Source organism: Gobio gobio, assembly GCF_949357685.1.
Source record: "Gobio gobio genome assembly, chromosome: 10".
Lineage (NCBI taxonomy): Eukaryota > Metazoa > Chordata > Actinopteri > Cypriniformes > Gobionidae > Gobio > Gobio gobio.
Window position 1 is genome coordinate 24,193,146 of NC_137116.1, and position 22,993 is coordinate 24,216,138.

Sequence of the window (22,993 nt, forward strand, 5' to 3'; positions counted from 1 at the left end):
TGTAAAATATGATTTAATATTATATAATATAACAAATGTCTACATATTTCAAAATATGATTTATTCCTGTGATGGCAAAGCTGAATTTGCAGCATCATTACTTCAGTGTCACATGGTCCTTCAGAAATCATTTGAATATGGTGATTTGATGATTAAGAAACATTTATTGTTATATTATCAATGTTGAAAACATTGTTGTGCTGCCTAATATTTTTGTGCGAAATTTAGAAAATATGCTGGAATGTGAAGGGAATGAGCAAAAATACGGTAATGGTGAATGTGCAGGTGAAAAGACAAGACATGAAGAGAAGAGACGACTAAATGAAGTGGGATGGACTAAGAGATTTAAAAAGGAGTATAAAGTGAACAGAATATGTTAACAAATAAAAAAATTGGACAATAAAACTGAATGAACTAAAAAGGATAGAGGACTACATTACAGTTCATGAGTCTAAAAACTTGCTCATTACACAGTACACTTTAGTAACAGCATATCATTATGTTGATTTTTTTTTTAGTGAGCTGATCCTGTCAAATGTCCATGTTGAGGCGAGTGGTGAGTGGGAGTGTGTGGTGTCCACGGGCCGTGGGAACACCTCGCGCAGTGTGGAGATAGTGGTGCTGGAGAACAGTGCCTCCTTCTGTCCGGAGCAGAGAGTGACCAACAACCGAGGAGAGTTCAGGTAAGGGAGGTGTCCTACTGCTTTACCTGTGGCTAAATAACACTTATCTTATGACAAAATGTCAACTGTCCCCTTCAGGTGGCCTAGAACTCTAGCTGGCATCACCTCCTATCAGTACTGTCTGCAACTGCGCTACCCCTCCTTAACTACAGGGGGCGGTGTGGAGCAGAAGAAGGCTTCACGTAGCTGTGACCGTTCTGGACGCTGGGAGGAGGGAGACTACTCTCAGTGCCTCTACACTAATGACATCACACGAGTCCTACATACGTTCATACTGGTTGGTGCAGAGTCTTGTTTTTTTTTTTTTTGTCGTTTTTTCAAATATGGTAAAAATTTCAAATATGTAAAGTAAAGCCATTAAAACTTTCCTTTGTGAAAAGAGTATACTTTAGCATACTTTTAAAACGAGTATTCATTATAGAAATAATATACTTTTACAGGAATGTAAACTAAATTATTAGCAAACTGAATGTAACGTTTAAAAAAAAATTTAAAAATGCATTATAGTTTAAATTGATATTAAATGCATACAATTATATTTTTGACCACTTAAGTAGGACGTAAGTGCATATTTATAATTAATTTCATAATTATTTCGGTTGTTTTTTAAATATGGTTACTATGCACTGCCAAATGTACTGACAAACATTTTAGGTAAACTGAAATATACTTTAATGTCATTCCTATTGAAACTTGTATGTAATGGATACAAATTTATTTGTAATTACTAGTGCTGTCAAATCAACCATTGTGATTAATCACATCCAAAATAAAAGTTTGTGTTTACGTAATATATGTGTGTGTACTGTGTATAATATTACAATATTATTATTATATTATTTATATGCTGTATAAATACACACTCCTTCATGTATATATTTAAGAATGTATATACTGTATATATATATTTATATAATTTATATAAATATAAATATTTTTACCATATTTTTCTTAAATATATACATGCATGTGTGTGTATTTATATATACATAATAATTATACACAGTACACACATATATTATGCAAACATAAACTTTTATTTTGAATGCAATTAATCACGATTAATCGATTTGACAGCACTAGTAATTACACATTTGTAACGATGAAATTGCAATTTATTACAATTATACTATATTAGTTTTAAATGTAATATTGAATAACACATTACAGTTACAATTATAATCAAGTACTTTATATGTGCTTTAGTATGTTAGTCAGCACTTAAGTGTATATTTATAAGTATAAGTGAAGAATAAGGTAAGAATAAGTGTACTTCTTTAAAGCAGGACAAAAGATTATTAAAACATGATGGACTTTTATGTACAAATTTTAATTTGGCACAAAATGTGCTTTTTTGAAAGTGTACTTAAGTGTGCTTAGAAATGTACTCTTGAACACTTGTATTTAATTAATATTATCTATCTGCAAGTAGTGTTTTAAAGAATATACTTATAGGATTTGAAGTACACTTACAAGTGCACATTAAATACAATTAAGCATACTTCCCAGTCGTGCTGTGAAACAAGAAAAGGAATAAAAGCATTTATTTTCAGTTTAGCTATTCTACATTCATTAGCACAAACTCCATGAGTTTGTGTAAAACCTAATGAACATGAGCATGATTTAAAGGGATAGCTCACCCCAAAATGGAAATTCTCCTGGCTAATCAAAGCTTTATAATGGCACTGAATGGCAGCCCAAAATTGGAAGCCCACAAAAGAAATTAGGGGGTTTTGTAAGACAAATATCCATATTTAACACATTATAAAGTAAAATATCTAGCTTCCTGCAGACTACCTTCCATTTTCAACTTACAGAAAAAAACATAACTGCCGCGACGATGACGTCCGATGTAGTGTAAGGGTTTTGAACTGCGCAAGGCATTACACTTTCTTCGTAAGTTGAATACGGAAAGTGGTCTGCTGGAAGCAGTTTTAAATATGGATATTTTTCTTCCACAAACCCATCTATTCACTTCAGGAGGCCTTTATTAACACCCTGGAGCCGTGTGGATTACTTTTATAATGGATGGATGCACTTTTTTCGGCTTCAAATTTTGGGCTGCCATTCACTGCCATTATAATGGTTGGATTAGCCAGGAGATTTTTTAATATAACTCTGATTGTATTTGTCTGAAAGAAGAACGTCATATACACCAAAGATGGCTTGAGGGTGAGGAAATTATGGGATAATTTTCATTTTTGGGTGAACTATCCCTTTAAGAACAAATTTGCCCCCTGTAATATAAATAACCATTCAATGATTATATGCTGTCAAACAATGCAATAACTTTTTTGTTAATTCTGTCCTTCTCACTCAGATGCCCATCAACGTCTCCAATGCTGTGACTCTGGCACACCAGGTGCGATCATACACTCTGGAGGCTGCCGGTTTCACTGACACGGTGGATGTTCTTTATGTGGCTCAGATGATGCACAAATTCATGGACTATGTAACAGAACTGCGTGAGGTTAGTAGAAGATGGTATTCAGCAGTGTATATATTGCACCGTGTGTTTGTGTCCTTACATGTACTCCTTCGTCCCAGCTTTCTGAGGTGTTGGTTGAAATGGGCAGTAACCTGATGCAGGTAGATGATCAGATCCTGGCTCGGGCCCAGAGAGAGGAAAGAGCCTGCAGTTCAATCGTCCACACTCTGGAGACTCTCGCCTGGCCTCAGCTGCACTCTCACGCACAGGACCTTTCCAAAGTACGTTTTTAATCATGTCAGCTTCATATTATTACTTATTAAATAAGGTGGTTCTTTTGAACTTTCTTTTCATCAAATAATTCAAAAAAAAAGTGCATCATGGATTCCACAAAAATATATTAAGCAATATAACTATTTTAAACATTGATGATATTATCGATTGAGCACCAAAACATATTTTTACTTTCTTAGAATTCTCGTAACATTGTGATGGAGGCTCACATGATTCGCCCTGCTCATTTTACTGGCATGAGCTGCACAGTCTATCAGAGACGAGAGGGGGCAGGAGGGAGCCAGGTGCATGATGGGATTGAATTTTCCCTTGAGCAACAACTGCGATTTCGCTGCACCACAGGAACACATAACACCTCGCTGAACGCTTTCCATCTCAAGGTTTGTCACGTTTTGAGTGCAAGTATGCACACACAACAGCTACCTAGTATACTATACATACTGTATGCACAGTTGTGCTGACAGACTTATTATATATACCCTTGTGAAAAAGAAGTCTGCTTAATTGTATTGTAGCCTTCAAATCTTATAAGTATATTATAAAAAACTATTCTTGCAGATATAATATAATTGAAATAAAAAGCCACTTAATTGCACTTAAAGTGAGTACACTTTCATGACATTTATTATTATTACATTTAAATTAATATTTTGAATGTACTAAATTGCAACTTCGCCATTACAAATGTGCAATAACAAAGATTTAGGAGTAATTATGAAATTACACATAAACCTTCTTAAGTGGTTAAAAAATGCCCTTTTAAGTTCAATTGCATATATAAATGCAATTTAGCTTCCGAAAGAGAGTTTCTTTCGGAAGCTAAATTTGATTAAAAAAAATCTAATATATATATTATATATTTATAATAATAATTATATTATTATTATAAATTGGGCTTTCAAGCGATTACATTTTTTTATCAAATGAATTACACAATGTGGCAATCAATTAATTGCACATCAAATTTGGCTGAGAAATTACTCCCAAATGATCATTTAAAGTTGTCAAATATACATTACAAAAAGTAGCTTCAGAAAGAAATATTTTGGGTGAACTGTACCTTTAATGTTTATTCTTATTAATATGGAAATATGAAATTATTTTTAATGAAATTATACTCTAAATAAAAAAGTAAAACTGCCAGTAGTCGGTAGTAAATGTCTAATAAATGTCTAATTGAGTTAGTAATTGAGTCATTTATTCATTCGATTCGTTCAAACAGCTGTTCTCTTTATGGTCCATTGAATCATTGGTTCACCCGATCGTTCAAAACAGTTCTGCTTTGTCTTTATATTTCCATTGGCAAAACTGAGCAAAACAGACAATAGTGTGTCTAAAACAACACAATATTAACTTATTTATTTTATTAAACTAAGATCAGTATCGCATTTGCATTCGTCTTGTGCTTGACAAGAAAAGTAACTTGCGCATGCATTTTATCAGATGACGATGCATTTAGTTCAATAAAACACATGTAACGGATGATAGTGTTGATGATTTACCTTGGATACGAGCGAGAGTGAGCCTACAGTGTATTCGCGCAGAGCACCGGCGGGAACAATCGCGCTCTGACGCAGACCACAACAAACGTGCCCAGTGTAAAAACGCCCTGAGACTAAAACAGGCTTTTTTTGCCCCATATCTTGAATTTTAGGGACATTCTAACTGCATTTTTATAGGCTTCATCATCACACAGTGAGTTGTTGAATTAATGCGTTAATATACACACTCTTTTTGCTTTTTTTCACAAGGGGAAGCTAGTTAACGTAAGACTGTTTAAGTGCAATAATCAGCGGAATAGAACTCAATTTAGTGTGTGTGAGCACAAAATCTGTGGCAATAAGTTAAATTATCTGCAGAAATTCAAGCCCTGTAAGACCAACAATATTCATCCGGAGCAAATAAAACAAACAAGCGAGTGAGGGGAGGCGGGTTTGTATGTCAAAGAGATGAGAGATGTCGTAGAGATGAGAAAGCAAGAAAGCGCAGTCTATTCTATCTATTCTGCGGAAAATGAGTATTGGAAGCATTTTAGATATTCCAGTATCGATATGTCGAGAAATCAATATTTTTGACAACACTACATTGCACATAGTTTATTATTGCAGATGCATTTTTAAAAGATTACAAGTAAAAAAAAACAACATAAAATTTAACACACCAAAGTGGCTAGTAGGAGTGACTGCATTACATGCCACTAGCCATAATCGTTATAATCATTGTCTATCATATTGTTACTGCTACTGTTTTATACACTTAAAAACAAGTAATTTAACCATGGTAAAATGATTGAAACGCGTTGCCTCAAGTGGCTTTTTGCTTTATTAAACACCTCTGCCTTGCCCTCACTTTCTATTTTTGTGTTTTTCTCTATCTAGAATGCAGTGGCTCTTGCTTCAGTGTCTCTTCCTGCGTCTCTTTTTCCGCCGAATGCTCCTCCTGACTGCAAGCTGCAGTTTGTGGCATTCCGCAATGGAAGATTCTTCCCATATACCAGCAATTTTACCGGACCTTTGGACCTTGCCCGCAGACGTGGCGTCAACACTCCAGTTATCTATGTTGGCCTTGGTGGGTTGCCTTCACCTCAACATTCAAGGGATTTGAAACATTCATAAAATTTTAACAATGTTCTGAGTAGTTGATTCTATACTGTATAATGTAGTACATGTTAAAAGACTAACATAATTCATCCTTGAACTTAAAAATATACAATTCCGTTTAGTAAATCCATGCATCTCATTTTCAGAAACAACTTTCCCTTCCTTTCAGATGGATGCAGCATGTGGAATCAGTCCGATCCCATTATTGTGTCACTACGACACACGTCACCTGGTAATAACCCTGTTGCTGCCCATTGGAGAGTGCAGGCACTGGAGCATCATGGGAGTTGGAGTCTAAATGGCTGTCAGCTGGCCCATAGCGATGCGTCCATCTCTACACTTCGCTGCTCTGTGCTGAGCAATTACGCTGTACTACAGGTAACATTGTGACACCTTTATAAAATACTGATTTTCCTAGCTGTATTTATTTACTATACTGTAAATTACAAAAAAAAGTCCTCAAGGGTGTTTCTAATACAACAGCTGAGGCCGGGAGCGATGACAAATTTCACATTCTTTTCTTCCGGCTGTTATTAATCTCTACATCTTCCCCCTTTTGGAAAGTTTTCCTTTTGCTATTGCAGCAAATGGGAATACAAAAATATATTTACTGTTTTCTCCCATTCATTCCCCATCAACTATGAAGACTTCTGTTTCTGAGAACCCTGGAAATGCGAAAAGGGCTATTTTATACTTCATATTTTTAATAATTAATTCAGTAGGCTACTAAAGACTGTACTGTTGGAAAAAAAGTTGCTGCTTAAGTACAATCAACTTGGATGTTGGAGTCATTTCAACTTAAATTACATTGAACATTACATCAAAAAATTAGTTGAATCTTGTATTACTTATAAAAATTGTTGAAAAATCTCTGAAAAAAAAGAAGAGAAAAAATGGTTACATTTTATTTAAAGATGGATAGATGGATGGATGTTCCATTCTATTTATTGCTATTAGTATCAGCAGTATTGGCCTACAAGATGGTATCAGACTGAAAAGATCAAATGGAATTTCCCTTTTTTGAGAGTATTTGAGTTGTAGATTGTAATTGTAGGTTGAATGTTTCAAAATATTCTCACCATTTCCTCCATAATTTAGGAGATGCCAGATTTCCCAGGTTCACCTTCAGTTCCAGTGGAAGTGCTCCATCCAGTGATTTACACCTGCACTGCAGTGCTGCTCCTCTGTCTCTTCACCATAATCATCACCTATATACTGCATCACAGGTATTTGCTGCACATATATGTGCTAATACTGAAACATATTAGCAAAGGTATGTTGACACACCCAAAAAAATAAAAAAAAATAAAAAACATCTTGTAACTGTTGCCACAAGGTAGCAAGCACACAATTCTCTATAATGTTAATAAAAAATGTGTTATTACTGCAATAGCCAAACCTGTTAATTAAAAGTGGATGTTCACATACTTTCAGCCAAATAGTGACTTTTCTTAACAGATGCTTTCTTTGTCATTAGCTCTATCAGAATCACGAGGAAGAGTTGGCACACCCTCCTGAACACTAGTTTCCACATCGCAATGACGTCCGCAGTATTTGCTGGAGGCATCACTCTGACCGGCTACCCAATTGTATGCCAGGCAGTAAGTTTCCATTTCTCTTACATAATAATGTTTTATTTTATTAGGTGACTTTCCCACAGCTTTTTCAAGGTGACTTCACAAACACATGAACAAGTGAACAAGTTTGTCATTTGCATTTGTGACTTAAAAGCAAGAGATGGAGGAGATATAGTGGAGATTCAGTGCGAGTGATTTCCAGAGTTTTGCATTGCAAAAATTTACAAAACAGTAAAGAACAAGTAAAGTAAAGCATTATATACAGTAATAAAGAACATAAACATTCAAAAACAACATTATTAGCTTTTATTTGGCATTGTACACTCTTAGAAAAAAAAGTTCAGTTGGGGTTCCATAGAACTCTAGGGTTCTTGACCCTATATGTCAAAAAAATGTCTTAAAAGATTGCATAATACTTTCATATTTAACATGTTATTTACATTGTTTTGGTGATAAAGTAAGTTTACAAGCTTAAAGTTAAAAATTAATTAAACCAGAATTAATTCATTAAAGGGTTAGTTCACCCAAAAATGAAAATTCTGTCAATAATTACTCACCCTCATGTCCTTCCAAACCCATAAGACCTTTGTTCATCTTCGGAACACAAATTAAGATATTTTTTATGAAATCCGAGAGCTCTCTGACCCCTCCAATTAACACTTTCAAGGTAGTAAAAACATTGTTAAAATCGTCCATGTGACTACAGTAGTTCAACCTTAATTTTATGAAGCGACAAGAATACTTTTTTTGCCCAAAAAACAAACAAAATAACGACTTTATTCAACAATTTCTTCTAGCCTGTGTCAGACTATTACGCTGTTGACGTAACGTAAACAATGCAGCGCTTCCAGAATGCCGGCTTATCATTGGCCGACGCTGTTCACGTGAGCACCACGACGCATGCGCACGAGACGTTCTGCCGTAGAACTAGGAAACACTGCACTGTTTACACTGCGTCAACGGCATAAGAGTTTAACAATGTTTTTCCTGCCTTTCTGGACCTTGAAAGTGTTAATTAAATAGCCCTATATGGAGGGGTCAGAGAGCTCTCGGATTTCATCAAAAATATCTTAATATGTCTTCCGAAGATGAACAAAGGTCTTACGGGTTTGGAACGACTGGAGGGTGAGTAATTAATGAAAGTATTTTCATTCTTGGGTCAACTAACCCTTTAAAACTAAATCCATAAAAAGATTTCATGATGGGAACCCCTAAAATGTTCCATATATGAAACGCCTGACAGAACCCTTTGAGGTTCTATATAGAACCTTTTCTTCTGAAGGCCCTTACACAACAAGACGACAGTCTTGGCCACCACAGGGCCGTCATTGAACGTCGGTCGGCCCAGATTTTGTGGTGTGTTCCACACCGTCTGCCCTATTTTTGCTGATTGAGCACATTGAATCGATGTCCGCCAGCGTTGGCGTTGAGAGAGAGAAATCTGATTGGCTGTTCAGCTTAGTGAACGTATCAGTGCACGGGAATAAAGCGAAAGTGATGAAAACGATCAAAGAAGCCCCCACCATTCCTACTAGTGATGCACCGAACATGATTTTACATGGCCGATTCCGATTTTTTTCAAGAAAACTGGCAGATTCCGATACCGATTTACGTTTTTTTTTTTTTACCACAATTAAAGAATGAAAGTATACATGAACAAGATGTTTATTTGGTATTTTACAGGCTAAATTGGCTTTTGGCTAACAAAAACAAGTTCGCAATCTGAAATTAATGGGAAATTGAATTGGAAATTAAAAGGCTGAAAGGTGAAATTAAAGGCAACAACTGCATATTCTGCAATCCAAACAAAGATGTTACTTAAATCAGCATTTGTTTTTAGATTCAGTGTAAAGAACAAAAGTATTTACCAGTGAAATTAGATAAAACCAAAGTATATAATTGTTCCAAAATGTTAAATCAAATAATGTTTAGTGCAACGAGAAAAACTAAGATGCTACAGCAGGTGCTTTTTAAATCAAATTAAGTCCATGTAATTTTAAGGTAAAATAAAAATGATCATCCTATAGGCTACAGAACTGATAGTATTTCATTTCAAAAGTGCATGCATGTTCTTCTTTAGGCTACAAAAAGAAGTATTTCGGCTTTGTCTCAAGTTAGTTTCGTTCTCATCCGATGCAACACGTGAGAAGCTGAGCTGAACAAACGCTCACTATCTACGCTTGTGCAGGGCGCGGAGCGGTAAGCTCGCGCAGGAAAGCGGCTCTTCATTCCCTTCAGCGTATCTCGTCTCTTCCCCCAGTTCTCCAGTTTCCGTTTGTAACACACAAGTGACATGTTCGCGAATGATTGCAATATAGGCGTACGGGCGCACTTCCGGAAAAATCGGCAGAAAAATACAAAGAAAACCGTATTCCGATTTTTGGCCGGTCAACCGGTGCATCCCTAATTCCTACCATTCCAATGCGCAAATATTTTCATAACAACATGAGCCTCCTAAAATTGAGAAAGTGATCAGCATGATTGATATTCAAAATGGAAAGCAAGCGCTGCTCTGTTTTCGGTTTCTATCTCTGCGGCCCTAGTTTCAGTTTCCCTTTTTGAATGACAAATATATACTATTGGTACCTGCTGATATAGACAGTCAATTCCTTACATGCAGGCGCAGAATGCACATGCTCTAGTTCAGTGTTTCCCAACCACGATCCTGGAGGCACACCAACACTGCACATTTTGTCCCTAATCAAACACACCTGATTCAAATGATCATCTTATTAGTGGAGACTCAAAGACCTGAAATGTGCGTGGCAGATAAAAGAAGACATGCAACATGTGCAGTGTTGGTGTGCCTCCAGGATCGTGGTTGGGAAACACTGCTCTAGTTGACAGTCACCTTTAGTCCTTTTGGTGTGTCACTGCCTTATTAAAGTATTATCTCAAAAATGTATGTTTTTTTCTATGCGTTAACATATTGTTACTTTACCTATGTTACTTGTGTTACTCATGTATCTGTATGTTTGTGTCAGGTGGGGATTGTTCTTCACTACTCTTCTCTGTCCACTTTGTTATGGATCGGTGTTAGCGCCAGGGTAATATATAAAGAAGCTTTATTGAGGACTCCACAACAACAAGAAGGCGAGACTGCGGTACAACCAACCCAGCGGCCCATGCTCAGGTCAGTGAAGTCATCATGGAGTGTTGGGAGCATTAGATGGTTAATAACGGCTTGTTTTCCATAAGTTATCATTTACAAGCACACTCAAACTCACAGATATCTGTTTGTTTTTCTCTATAATCTGACCTCAGTACCCATAAAACCCACGTAGAACAAGAAATCTTTGTAAACAATCAATGGGCCCACATGAACTGTAATTGTTTTACGTGAGGACATGAGGTAATTTCAGCATTTAAAGGTGCAAATTGGACTTTTTATTGCTGTTCAAATAGGAAATGTCAGTGTGTTTGTCCAACCACCCATGAGATCATTCTAGGCTGAATTAGCTACTTTTAACTGGTGTCAGAATCAACATTTTTAATCATGAAAACATTACTGTTCTTGAGAGCTTCTCTCTAGGCTGCATTTATTTGATCAAAAACACAGTAATATTGTGAAATTAACAATTAAAAATTGCAATTAAATACATTTTTAAAGTTTAATTTATAACTGTGATGCCACAGCTGAATTTTCAGCTTGTGACATGATCTTAATTGTCACATGATCATTCAGTGTTCAAGAAACATTTTTTATTATCAATGTGAAAAACTATCTATTTACTACTGTTTTTCTAGAAACCATGATACATTTTGATTTTAAGGATTTTTTTGATAGAACGCTCAAAAGAAAAGCATTAAATTGAAATATTAATCTTTTAACGTTACACATTTAACATTAGAAATGCCATTACTGTCATGGTAGTGTATGTTCTGCTGCTGTCAAATAGATTAATTTCAATTAATTGCATCCAAAATAAAAGTTTGTGCTTACATAATATATGTACTGTGTATAATTATTATGTATATATAAACACACACTCCTTCATGTATATATTTAAGAAATATTTGCATGTATATATATATATATATATATATATATATATCATTTATCTTAAATGCAAATATAAATATTTTATATATAAATATAACATATTTTTCTTAAATATATACATGCATGTGTATATTTATATATACATAATAACTATACAGAGTACACATACATATATTATCTAAACGCAAACTTTTATTTTGGATGCGATTAATCGCCCAGCACTAGTATGTTCATTAATGTTTTTTTTTTCATTACATATCCCATTATATTGCTAATGCTAAAAAATGGTAAAAATAAACAAAATAATCTTTGTGTTTATCATTTAACCTTTGATTAGCAAGGTAACAGCTTAAAATATATATTAGCTTAGCGCTAAGTGGTTAAAAAGGCTCTTTTGTGCCAGATTTACTAAACAGGGCAAATTAGCATGAGAGCACAATCCCATAAAAGCGCCAATGTGACTGGAAAGTTCTGCGCCTGATCTACTGACAACGTGCAAATTAAAGAACACAGACACAGCCGGATCATTTCCATAATGACCAACGCAATCTACCAAGAGCAGCACAAATTAGCATCTGGTTTAAGACATGCTTTTTTCGGGCTGGAAATAATGGTGCAAACACCAGTCAAATTGACGAGTGAAAACCTTAGTAAATCACCTTGAATGATTAATTTAAATTCTCTCCTCCCATAAATATTGCGTCTGAAAGGGGAACTCCTACAAATTCATATGCAATAAGGTCAACCGCATAAATAACCCTGTTCATGCTTTTTCAGCGCTAATTTTTCACTGCGTGTCTTCAGTAAATCCTGACAGTAGTGTTTAAATGGCAAAAGAGTGTTTGCGCTGGCACAAGCTGTTAGTAAATCTGGCCCTACGTTTTGATTAGGTATTAAGGAAAGTGGATATAGGATTTTGCGGAGGACTGGGATCTTGACACAACAGAATCCCTGCTGTCTGAATACATACGTTTTATAACGGAAAACTCATGCATATATCTCTTTTAAATTCAACGTTCATCCTAAGAAACAATTACTGTTTGAAAACCTCTTGAATAACTGCTGTTGTACCGGTATGAACATAACATTAGATGTTAATATTAAATATTCCTTGCTGTCAGCATGATGAAAGGGTTCGACCAGAGCTCTTGCAGTATTGAGAGTAATTGTCATTTCTCAAATTGGTCATAAAACATTGAATGGACCACCATGATGTTTTTTTTTTTTTTGACTAATCAAAGACCACCATTGTCCAGATAAAAGCTGATTCCCATCTGCTGTAATGGAGAGTAGGACAGAGGAAAGAGAGCACAAATGGGGGGAATAGGAAAAGATAAAAGTAGACAGAGAAGTTGTAAATCAAATGAGTGAGAGGACTAGTTAAGGCTAACTTTCACATGTCCTCAAAGACATGCAGGCAAACATATTCATTCTCTCTAGTCTGTGTTCTCTGTTTTTACCCCAGACCTCCATGCTCTCCACATCCCCTGGGGAGGTCTGGCCAGATCCCACGCCTGCCTCCTGGGACAAATCTTGTTATTTTTCCTCTCTCTCCCGCACTGTCTGGAGCCCAGACACGGCTCTTCATTGACAAACAGTGTCACAGAACTAGTCTAATTATAGACCACACAAATTTATTTTATGGCAAGCAAAGGGAACATCTGTAGCAAATATAACAGGCAGCAGCGTTGTGTCCTTTTAGATTTGAGCAACTTTTTGTATCTGATTATAAAGGGATAGTTCACCCAAAAAATTATTCTGTCATCATTTACTCACCTTCAAGTTGTTCCAAACCTGTATGAATTTCTTTCTTCTACTGAACACAAAAGACGATATTCTGAAGAATATGCCCAAACAGTTAATGGGCCATACTGACTTCCATATTATGGGGTAAAAATACTCATGTCAAGTCATTGGGGAACTATTCAACCGAAGAAAGACATTAAGACAGGTTTAGAACAACTTGAGGGTGAGTAAATGATGACAGAATTTTCATTTTTGGGTGAAAATTTTTTCCCCTTAAGTTGCATCATTGCAAGTGTATGCCTGAAACACAGTGGAAGAAATCACCTAATAGGTTGGGATTTGAACCCAGGTCTTTGTGCTCTTAAACTAAAGAAAATATGTTTGATGCTTGAAAAACAGAAAAGTAAACAAAGCATAAACTGTCCTTTATTTCTAGAATCAAATTTAAATTGGAATTAAAATTCAATTATGTAAATATTTTTTTTTATCATTATTTATGTTACCATGGTTAAGATTTGCAAAATGACCCCTAACAGTCTTTTTTTTCCTTATCTATTTCTCTTGGCAGGTTTTATTTGATAGCCGGCGGTGTCCCACTCATCATATGTGGTATCACTGCAGCTGTAAACATCAATAACTATGGAGACAACATTCCTTAGTGAGTACTGTGTTTATAAATATTAGGAAACCTTGTTTGCTCACTTCTAGCTTTAGATGTTTATATCATCAACTACCTTGTGCTAACATTAAAACACTGACTCTTGAGATACAGGACAAAACACATTACACAACTTTACCTGTCAATAGTATGTAAATGTATACATAAAGAAGGAGTCCGGCTAGTAGGATATATCGCATGTGAGGATGCTGCAGGTGGCGGATCACTTATAGCCTTTTCTCACAGCAGCTGGAATAATTAAACATATTATTTTGATGGTGGATTGTAATCCAGAAAGGTCCAAATGACAATCATCAGTGACAACTGGAGATTCACCCGTAGTCAAAAGCAAAAGATTAGACTGTACAAAAATTGAAATCTACAGGTAATGCTAATACACACTAAATACACATAGTCACGCTATGCGGATGTCGTTAACATTAACAATTTGAGAACAAAGTATAACAATAATAATAATTTGCACAGATTGATGTGATTTGATCAGATTGATTCAATCACCGTTGGTAGAGTCGTGGCAGACGTGTTACTTGCCTGTTCAGATGACATTTTCTGGTTAAACGTATTATTTTGGTCGTACTTCCAAGATGTAGTATCTGTAATTCCAAAGTACAGTATCCACACCAGTGCAGTGACAGCGTACACATATACTCCTAAAACATTAGATTCATCCGCTCTGGGGAGCCGTGCCGATGCACAACCCACGTAAAGATGATAATTCCGCAACTGACTGCAATTAATTTACATATTTAATTTATATATAGTTTAAATATAATAGAATAAAAGTGGAATGTTGGATCTAGCTGCACTGAAATTATTTATTTGAGAATTTTTCTTTTCATATTCATCATGTGCTATTTTTATGAAGTTTTTGTCACACTACAGTCTTATAGATAGACTGGTGACACTTAATATAATAAAATGAAATTGACTGAGGTCATACTCTTAGCTTTTTATTAGCTTCTGTTCTTTCTCTGTCTGATACTTGTTGCAGATTTATTACTCATGCTGGGCCACTTTTTACAGGCTCTTTAAAAAGTGTCTGTTTTTGTACAGAGCTTGCTTTGTGTTTCTGTTATTTGACTAATTACCGCCTTTGCCCTCTCTGACCTTTTTCACTGCTCTTGACCTTTCGGCAGCTGCTGGTTGGTATGGCAACCCAGTTTCGGAGCTTTCTACATTCCAGCTGGATTGATCATTCTGGTGACCTGGATCTACTTCCTGTGCACTGTTTTCTGCCTGAGGCACCGAAGCTTCCAGGAGTCCAAAGATCCTCCTTGTTCCGCCTCCGACCCCTCAACCTTACCAGAGAGTCAACCAGCACTCAATGGCAGCACCAGTCTTCTCTCAACAGACTCTGTGGTGGGCCCAGTGCATGCTGGGACAACAGTGGAGGACCAGTACTCATTGAAGGTCCAGTGTTTGGCGCTGGTGGCGACACAGTTTGTGTTTGTAGGGCTGTGGTGCTGCGGCGCTATGGCCGTTTGGCACGTGGATAGAGAGCGGAAACTCTTCAGCTGCCTTTATGGAGGAACAGCTACGGGATTAGGGATCTTCTTGGTGCTCCATCACTGTTTCAAGCGTTTGGATGTCCAGGCAGCGTGGCTAGGGTGTTGCCCCGGGTACCGTCGCTCCCAACCCATGCAGGCCTATTCCCATCCCTGCACTGCCACTGTAGGTGTCCAGAGTGCCTCAGAAAGGGGCTCCCAAATTTTTGTAGGATGCCACCCACCGACAGACCCCAACAATTACACTTCTTCTGCCAGGTCGTCATCTACTCAAAGTGGAACAACGAGCATTGCCGTTGGGCCTTGCAAACTCACCAACCTCCTCCAAGTGACGCAAGAAAATGTGAACAACGCCGCCCGGGCACCGACGGGAACTAATACCAACACAAGCACAAGCACGGAGAACAACAAGCCGGCCAACAACCTTCTGCCCAGTCTACTGCCTGTCCAGCAGCCTCAAAGGAGGAAGGCTTGTAGTAGAACCAAGGGTGGCAATACCCAGTACCATCACAGAGGGGACGCTAGAGGGCACTACCGCCTCAAAGCTCTCAGAGCGGGTGGAGGAGGTAGCATGGGTGCTTTGGGACCCTCTGGGACAGAACAATCAAACATCCACCTGCTACACAAACATGCTTCCAGCGAGAATGGAAGTCTACGGAATAGCCATTCAGAGAGCCAGAACGGCCTTCTGACCAATGGACGGCACAGAGGGGAGGGACTAATGACAAGCCCTTCGGAAGGTAGCGATGGAGGTAGTAGTGGAAGTAGAAAACCTTTTCCACTGTTGCCTTCTGTGGCAAGTAGGGCCACCGTGCAGCAGAATGCTCAACGCCGTAGCGCTAGCAAAGACAATCTTAAACTGGCTGCCGCAGCTGAGAGAGATTCGAAGCGGAGCTCGTTCCCGCTAAACGTGACATCAAATGTCAATGCGACGGCCTCATTGTCGACAGTTTCAGCACCAAATGGAACACTAAAGGGATCCGTGGTGGAACTGGACACTAGCGGAACTGACCAATCACAGGGTTCGGTTGGTATGAAGAGCAGAGTATGGAAGAGCGAGACAACTGTATAATAATGAACTGCGGTTAGTGTTGAAAGACTTTTGAAGGTTTCTTGAAGGTGTGACCTGTATGCTAAGAGCCAAAGCATGGATTTCTTTCTCCACAACCCTGCTGAATCAACTAGCTTAAACCAGTCCAGGTCTTAGTTGGTCTGTTGGCTGTTTTAACATAATTTTGGACACCTTTTCTCCCAATTAAACACTGGTTTAACCAGGCTGGGAGACCAGCTAAACCAACTAAGACCAGTAAACCAGCTTAGCAGTGTTGTAGCAGTGTATCAATCTGCCTCCATATTTTCATATGGTCTTGACTTAGACCTCAAAGCTGGTCTTGAGTACTACATCACTTCGACAAATCTGACACATCTGCTGTACAAGTGCAAGGTCCGTGTGACACTAATGCAAATCCAGGCTTTATTCACCCCAAAAGAAAGCATAAAGTGTTAATTTTTTGAATTGTTCAGACCCTTTTCAGGTCTCTATCTCGACTTGGTCTTGACTGAGTCGGGTCTTGTCCAGTCACGAGCACTACAACGCTGCAGCTTAAGCTGGTTCAAATGAGTTTTTTCAGCAGGGTAGAGAACCTTTTGGCTTCTTTAATGATAAATCACCCACATTTGTAAGTTTCAAAAGCTCTGTGGTCTTGGAACCGTCCAACATGCAAAAAGCTAATGCTAAGCATGCTAATAAGGAGAGGTTATATGAAGAGTTATATATGAAGAAAGAGAAGGGGTGTGTATGCAAAACCTGACTCCTGAGATTGGTGGAGGAGTTGGTGTGACAAGATATGCAAAATCATTTGGTGTGCTTTTGTTTGCTTGTAAAACCACTTAATCTTGACACAATGAATATTTTAATATTGAATATGCCAAGGGATATGAACCTAAAGTTCAGCTGTTTTGATCTTTATGTTTCTGACTATGCATATCGATCAGGATGGAGGACAGTGTGCTTGTTCCCTAAATTCTTCTTGTTCAGTCCCTTTGTGTCTTTGTCTGTTGTTTTTATATACATTTTTCTCTGTGCTATTTCATTTACATGTCTGTAAGAATGTACATTAAGTGTTATGTATGTATTGTTTGACCATCACAGTGTTAATTCAACTCTCTGGCACTAATAAGCAGCTCTTGGCATCAGTCCGACACATATATAGAAAACAAACACTTGCCACAGATAAGCATCCATCCCTAACAATTCCACCCAATTTTAATTGGAGCTGGGAATGTCGTTCTTGCTCTCTGATGTTGTTCAGCAGAAAGTGAGCTATTGTATTTTAGTGAATAGGAACCATTTGGAAAACTTTACTTCCTAGCGCCCTCTATTGGGTCATTCCTGCCATTGATCAAATGCACTGATAATGAATGCTGTTGATGGACAAATTATATAAAGTGACAGCTTCTTTAGATGCCACTCCAGAGTTACTAAGGAATTTGATAAGCAGGGCAAGTGTTTGTTCAAGGGATAGTTCACCCAAAAATGAAAATCTGTCATCATGTACATCAAGCTGTTCCAAACCTGCATTTCTTTCTTCTGCTGAACACAAAGGAAGATATTTGGAAGAATGTTTGTAACAAGCAGATCTCGGTAGCCATTGACTACCATTAGTTTTTTTTTTCACACTATGAAAGTCAATAGCTGCTGAGATCTGCTTGGTTACAAACATTCTTCCAAATATCTTCTTTTGTGTTCAGCAGAAGAAAGAAATGCATACAGGTTTGGAACAGCTTGAGGGTGAGTAAATGATGACAGATTTTCATTTTTGGGTGAACTATCCCTTTCACACATGTTCTGTTGTAGTGCCATGTGTAACATGGGCTTTTTAGCACTTGGTTCAGGTTATGGAGAGAGCGTTTGACATATTCTTATGAGTAATAACGTATTTATATTATACATATCAGTATTAATTTTCTGATGTTATTGTTATTATGCAGTTTTGCGATATTGGTATTTTACAGAGGATTGGTGGCCTAATTGGTTTTATAAACTTTTTTGGTTTTTAGTCTAAAAGCACACAATCACATCATGTCCAACATATTTTTAAAAAAATAACCCTTTTGTTCATTTCCAAGCATTGTTCATCCCACAAATGTTTAGCAATAAGAATTACTAATCTACCAGGAATTGTTAGTACTCATTCTAAAACGTCTGTTGTCGGATAACAAGGAGTTTAAATAAGTGTTTTGTTTTTCAACAGTGTTCAAATGTCTTTTTCTCATGAAAGCAAAGAATGGACAATCTCAACCAAAAGCCAAAGGCAAATTCACATCTTCGCAGTGACTTTTTTTTTTTTTTTTTTTTACATGGCCCAGAAGCTCCCAGAAACTGACTGTAGTGCCACTATTTTTAGATTTCTGTCACATGATGACAAAGTCACAAGCAAAACACATTACCTGTCTTTAGCTTACATTTTGATTAAAGTAAAATGGATAACTTTAAAGTGTATTCAGGGATGTTTGTATGCCAAAGAAGCTCACAGTTTAACCTTTAAAGATGATCTTATTTGGGACCATGGGCCAAAAAACCTGTCATAAGTCGCACAGGTATATTTGTGGCAATAGCCAACAATACACTGTATGGGTAAAAATTATCGATTTTTCTTTTATGCCAAAAATCATTAGGATATTAAGTAAAGATCATGTTCCATGAATATATTTTGTAAATTTCCTACCGTAAATATCAAAAACGTATTATTAGTAGTAATATGCATTGCTAAGAACTTTAAAGGCGATTTTATCAATATTTTGATTTTTTTCCACCCTCAGATTCCAGATTTTCAAATATTGTCCTATCCTAACAAACCATACATTAATGGAAAGCTTATTTATTCAGCTTTCAGATGATGTATAAATCTCAGTTTCAAAAAATTGACCCTTATGACTGGTTTTGTGGTCCACAGCCTCCCATTCTTTAAGCCAGAAATCTCCCTTAAAACTGATAAATATTCAAAGACCACATATTGCTAAAGAACAAGCCCTCCCTTTTCCCTAAATCACAAAGCATTTAACGTCATGATGACCATGTTGTGATTAATGTAGATTAAATGTTGATTATGAAGACTGATATATAGTGATCACCATCATGTCATAATTACAGATTTTATGTGATATGATTTCACATAAAATTGGTTTTGGGTGCAAAGTGTCAAAACAACAGCAAAAAGTCTAGTCAAATAATACATGAAATTTGTGGCCTGCTCAAAGTTTGCCATGTGTATGTAATACATTTTTTCTCGTAAAAACAATGGAATTTTACATTTTGAATGGCTTGTTTGTGCATAATGGTTTCATGTGACACTGTGATATTTGCATGAACAATTTTCTTTGCCTCTGGGTAGGCCTAGCTTCTGAGGGTCAGTATAAATCAGTGTTATCCTAATTAATATTGAAATTATTATTGTTATTATTTAAATCCCCCTTTTAAACTTCGAGATGACAATCACAATATTATTGTTTTGACTATCATCTCGCAGTTTTAAAGGGAGATTTCAAAAATAACATGAGTATTTATATTTTTGTCACTCACTTCAATATGAAAATGATAACATTTTTGTATCGATTTCAGTAATATATTTCCTATAGATGTTAAGATTGTGCCTTATCAATGACCTGATGCAAAATAAAGGTTTGGGAAAAATGCCATAAAATCAAAATAATTTTACTTGTTTTTGTTATGTTTCTGTATCATATGTGATCTAAATAAGAAAAATCCCAATCCATCGTTTTTATATGTCAATTACGTAACTTCTGTTTCTATGTAGGTAATATGTAAATCGACATCCTCCACAAGAAATAAAGCCAATCAAAAGTGAGCCTTTTTTATTGACACAAGTATTATCCTATCAGAGTGCGGTACTTTAAAGATTGGGCGGGACAAACACTGACAGGCTCACTGAGAACAAAGGAAAGAACACCATGTGCTAATAAACGAATACAGTGATTTACAGATAGCAGGAGACTTAAGTAAATCTGAAATATGACTAATTGGCTTCAAAATTATTACTCACTGCCGTTTTCTATTTTTGTCCTGCTGAGCTTTACAGCGATTCAAGATAAATCAGGAAGTATGTTGAGGAAACGCTTATAAGGAAATTCTTAGATGAGAACAGTTTTTTTTAAAATCTTGATTAAAGGGATAAGTTAGTTCACCACAAAAATGAAAATTAGCCCTGAAACTCACCCTCAAGCTATGCTAGGTGTATATGACATTGTCCTCTCAGACAATCAGAGTTATATTAAAAAAATATCCTGGCTCTTGCCAGCTTCAATCCAGTTTATGACGCATATATATTAATAAACTGGAACGCCAGTCTCTAGTGAACGAGGGTACGACAGTTATCAGAAGTTGGAGATTACAGTCTGTAAAATTTTAAATATGGATTTTCTTACACAAACACATCGCTTCGCTTCAGAAGGCCTTTAACCCCCAAGAGCTGTGTGGAGCACTTTTATGGACTTCAAAACAGAAATAGCATAAGCTTGGTTGAGCCAGGATTTTTAAAATAACTTTTATAAAAAAAACTGATTGTATTCGATGTTACACACCTACTATCCCTTTAAGGTAAACTGATTTGTGACTAAACAAAGTCCAAGAATATTTAATGAGGTAATCGGTGAGGGCGTTTCTGATTGGTTGTCTGTTGCTAAACAACTTGCTGATATATTGTAGCAACCGCATTGTTTACTGTAGGCTACACCTTTGGCATCGGATTTCGATTTTAAAATTGTTGTTAAATCATGACTAAATGTTAAAACCGGTGCAAGACGTTGTTAAAAAGTGTCCTTAACCCTGAGTTTAAAAAAAATGTTATCACACCTGGGTTTAGTGTTCAATCAAAAGCTCTTCATTAATAGTTTATTGTGAAGAATAATCTGATACCTGCATCACCTGAACGCTGAGTACACAGTGTACGTAATGCGTGAGGGGCGGGACTTATAAAATCTCCCAAACAGTTACACACAGGAGCCAGAGCGACACCAGATACAAGGCAAAGAACATCAAGCGGCTGGATAGAACGAACAAAGCGCAACTTTTCGTCCCGATTGAACCTGGACTTTAACTGAGAATGTCTTTGGGTGACCAGCAGTGGTATCCCACCAGCGTTCAGGTAACAGTGCTCAAAGCGCGAAACCTGCGGATCAAGGGCAAAAATGGAACGAACGACGCATATGCCATCATGCAGGTGGGCAAGGACAAGTTTTCCACCTCCGTAGCGGAGAAATGTGTCTCTCCCGAATGGAAGGAGGAAGCGACGTTCGAACTGCCGCTGGTCCATCAGGGGAACGCGGAGCGATGCACGCTTTACATCATCGCGATGCACCGAGCCCTGGTGGGGCTGGACAAGTTTTTGGGGCAGGCTGTCATCAACTTAGTGGACCTCCACGCCAACAGAGCACGCAAAAAGACCGAGTGAGTGTAATTCTGTCCTAGGGGGAATACAATTATTTGCGTTATAAAGATATCCCATTATGACTCAAAGATTTTAAAAGTTGAAAGCGTTAAACTACCAAATAAAGTATGTTTTGATCTCCTCTTTTGCATGGGCAGGATTCAGTACCCCACCCTTTTAAAACAATGTTAGTCAAGTAAAAGTACACTTTTTTTGTGTTTTCATGAACATTATACAGTAGGTAATATTTAATCTCTTACTGTATAAACATGATCACAGATGGGATGCATCAAAATGTTGTGATCAGACAGATGACTCAGCTACGTCACACATCACTGATTTTTGAGTATTTAGTCAAAACTGTAGAAAAAACCCAGATGCTAACTCCAGAAATTATTTTTAATCAATCTGTTCCACATATTCGGAGTGATGTGTGGGTAGAGTTTCCTCTTATTTATTTATTTTTTCACAAAATGTTTTCCCCCTTGACTCTGTATGAGTCAACGTAATAGTATTTACAAAAATAATTTTTGTCAAATAGGCTGTGGGTTGTAAATACTGACTAATCTACCATTTACTTCAAGGAATGAATGAATTAATGCTACAAGATTGTTCCAAAAATAGTTTTATTGAATTGTTAAAGGGTAAGTTCACCCAAAAATGAAAATGCTGTCATTAATTCCTCAACCTCATGTCGTTCCCAAGCCTTAAGACCATTGTTTATCTTCAGAACACAAATCTCCTACGCAGTTTACCTTGGCCATCATCACATGCATGCATGCATGGTGGTGCTCATGTGAACAGCATCGGCCAATGGTAAGCCGGTGTTCTGGCGTAGCTCTGATGTAACTCCGAAGCGCTGCACTGTATTTACTAAGTCAACAGCGTAACAGTCTGACACAGACGTGAAGAGATTGTTGAATAAAGTTATTTTTGTTTGTTTTTTGCGCACAAAAACTATTCTCGTCGCTTCATAAAATTAAGGTTGAACCACTGGAGTCACATGGACAATTTTAACAATGTTTTACTACC

General features: G+C 36.9%; 2 protein-coding genes across 2 annotated transcripts in view; both read left to right on the forward strand.

The window, feature by feature from the left end:
* The window catches only part of adgra2 (adhesion G protein-coupled receptor A2), a 99,642-nt gene extending 79,434 nt beyond the window's left edge, over positions 1-20,208 (forward strand). Inside the window, exons 8-19 of the mRNA XM_079827490.1 lie at positions 519-683; positions 762-960; positions 3,004-3,153; positions 3,231-3,392; positions 3,585-3,785; positions 5,784-5,973; positions 6,175-6,383; positions 7,104-7,231; positions 7,483-7,606; positions 10,567-10,715; positions 13,900-13,989; positions 15,147-20,208. Coding sequence (XP_079683616.1) covers positions 519-683; positions 762-960; positions 3,004-3,153; positions 3,231-3,392; positions 3,585-3,785; positions 5,784-5,973; positions 6,175-6,383; positions 7,104-7,231; positions 7,483-7,606; positions 10,567-10,715; positions 13,900-13,989; positions 15,147-16,587 — 3,208 coding nt within the window. The 3' untranslated portion in view covers positions 16,588-20,208. The remainder of the gene's footprint in view (positions 1-518; positions 684-761; positions 961-3,003; positions 3,154-3,230; positions 3,393-3,584; positions 3,786-5,783; positions 5,974-6,174; positions 6,384-7,103; positions 7,232-7,482; positions 7,607-10,566; positions 10,716-13,899; positions 13,990-15,146) is intronic.
* A 1,322-nt stretch (positions 20,209-21,530) lies between these two features.
* rab11fip1a (RAB11 family interacting protein 1 (class I) a) overlaps positions 21,531-22,993 on the forward strand; it is a 34,183-nt gene continuing 32,720 nt past the window's right edge. Inside the window, exon 1 of the mRNA XM_079827500.1 lies at positions 21,531-21,981. Coding sequence (XP_079683626.1) covers positions 21,638-21,981 — 344 coding nt within the window. The 5' untranslated portion in view covers positions 21,531-21,637. The remainder of the gene's footprint in view (positions 21,982-22,993) is intronic.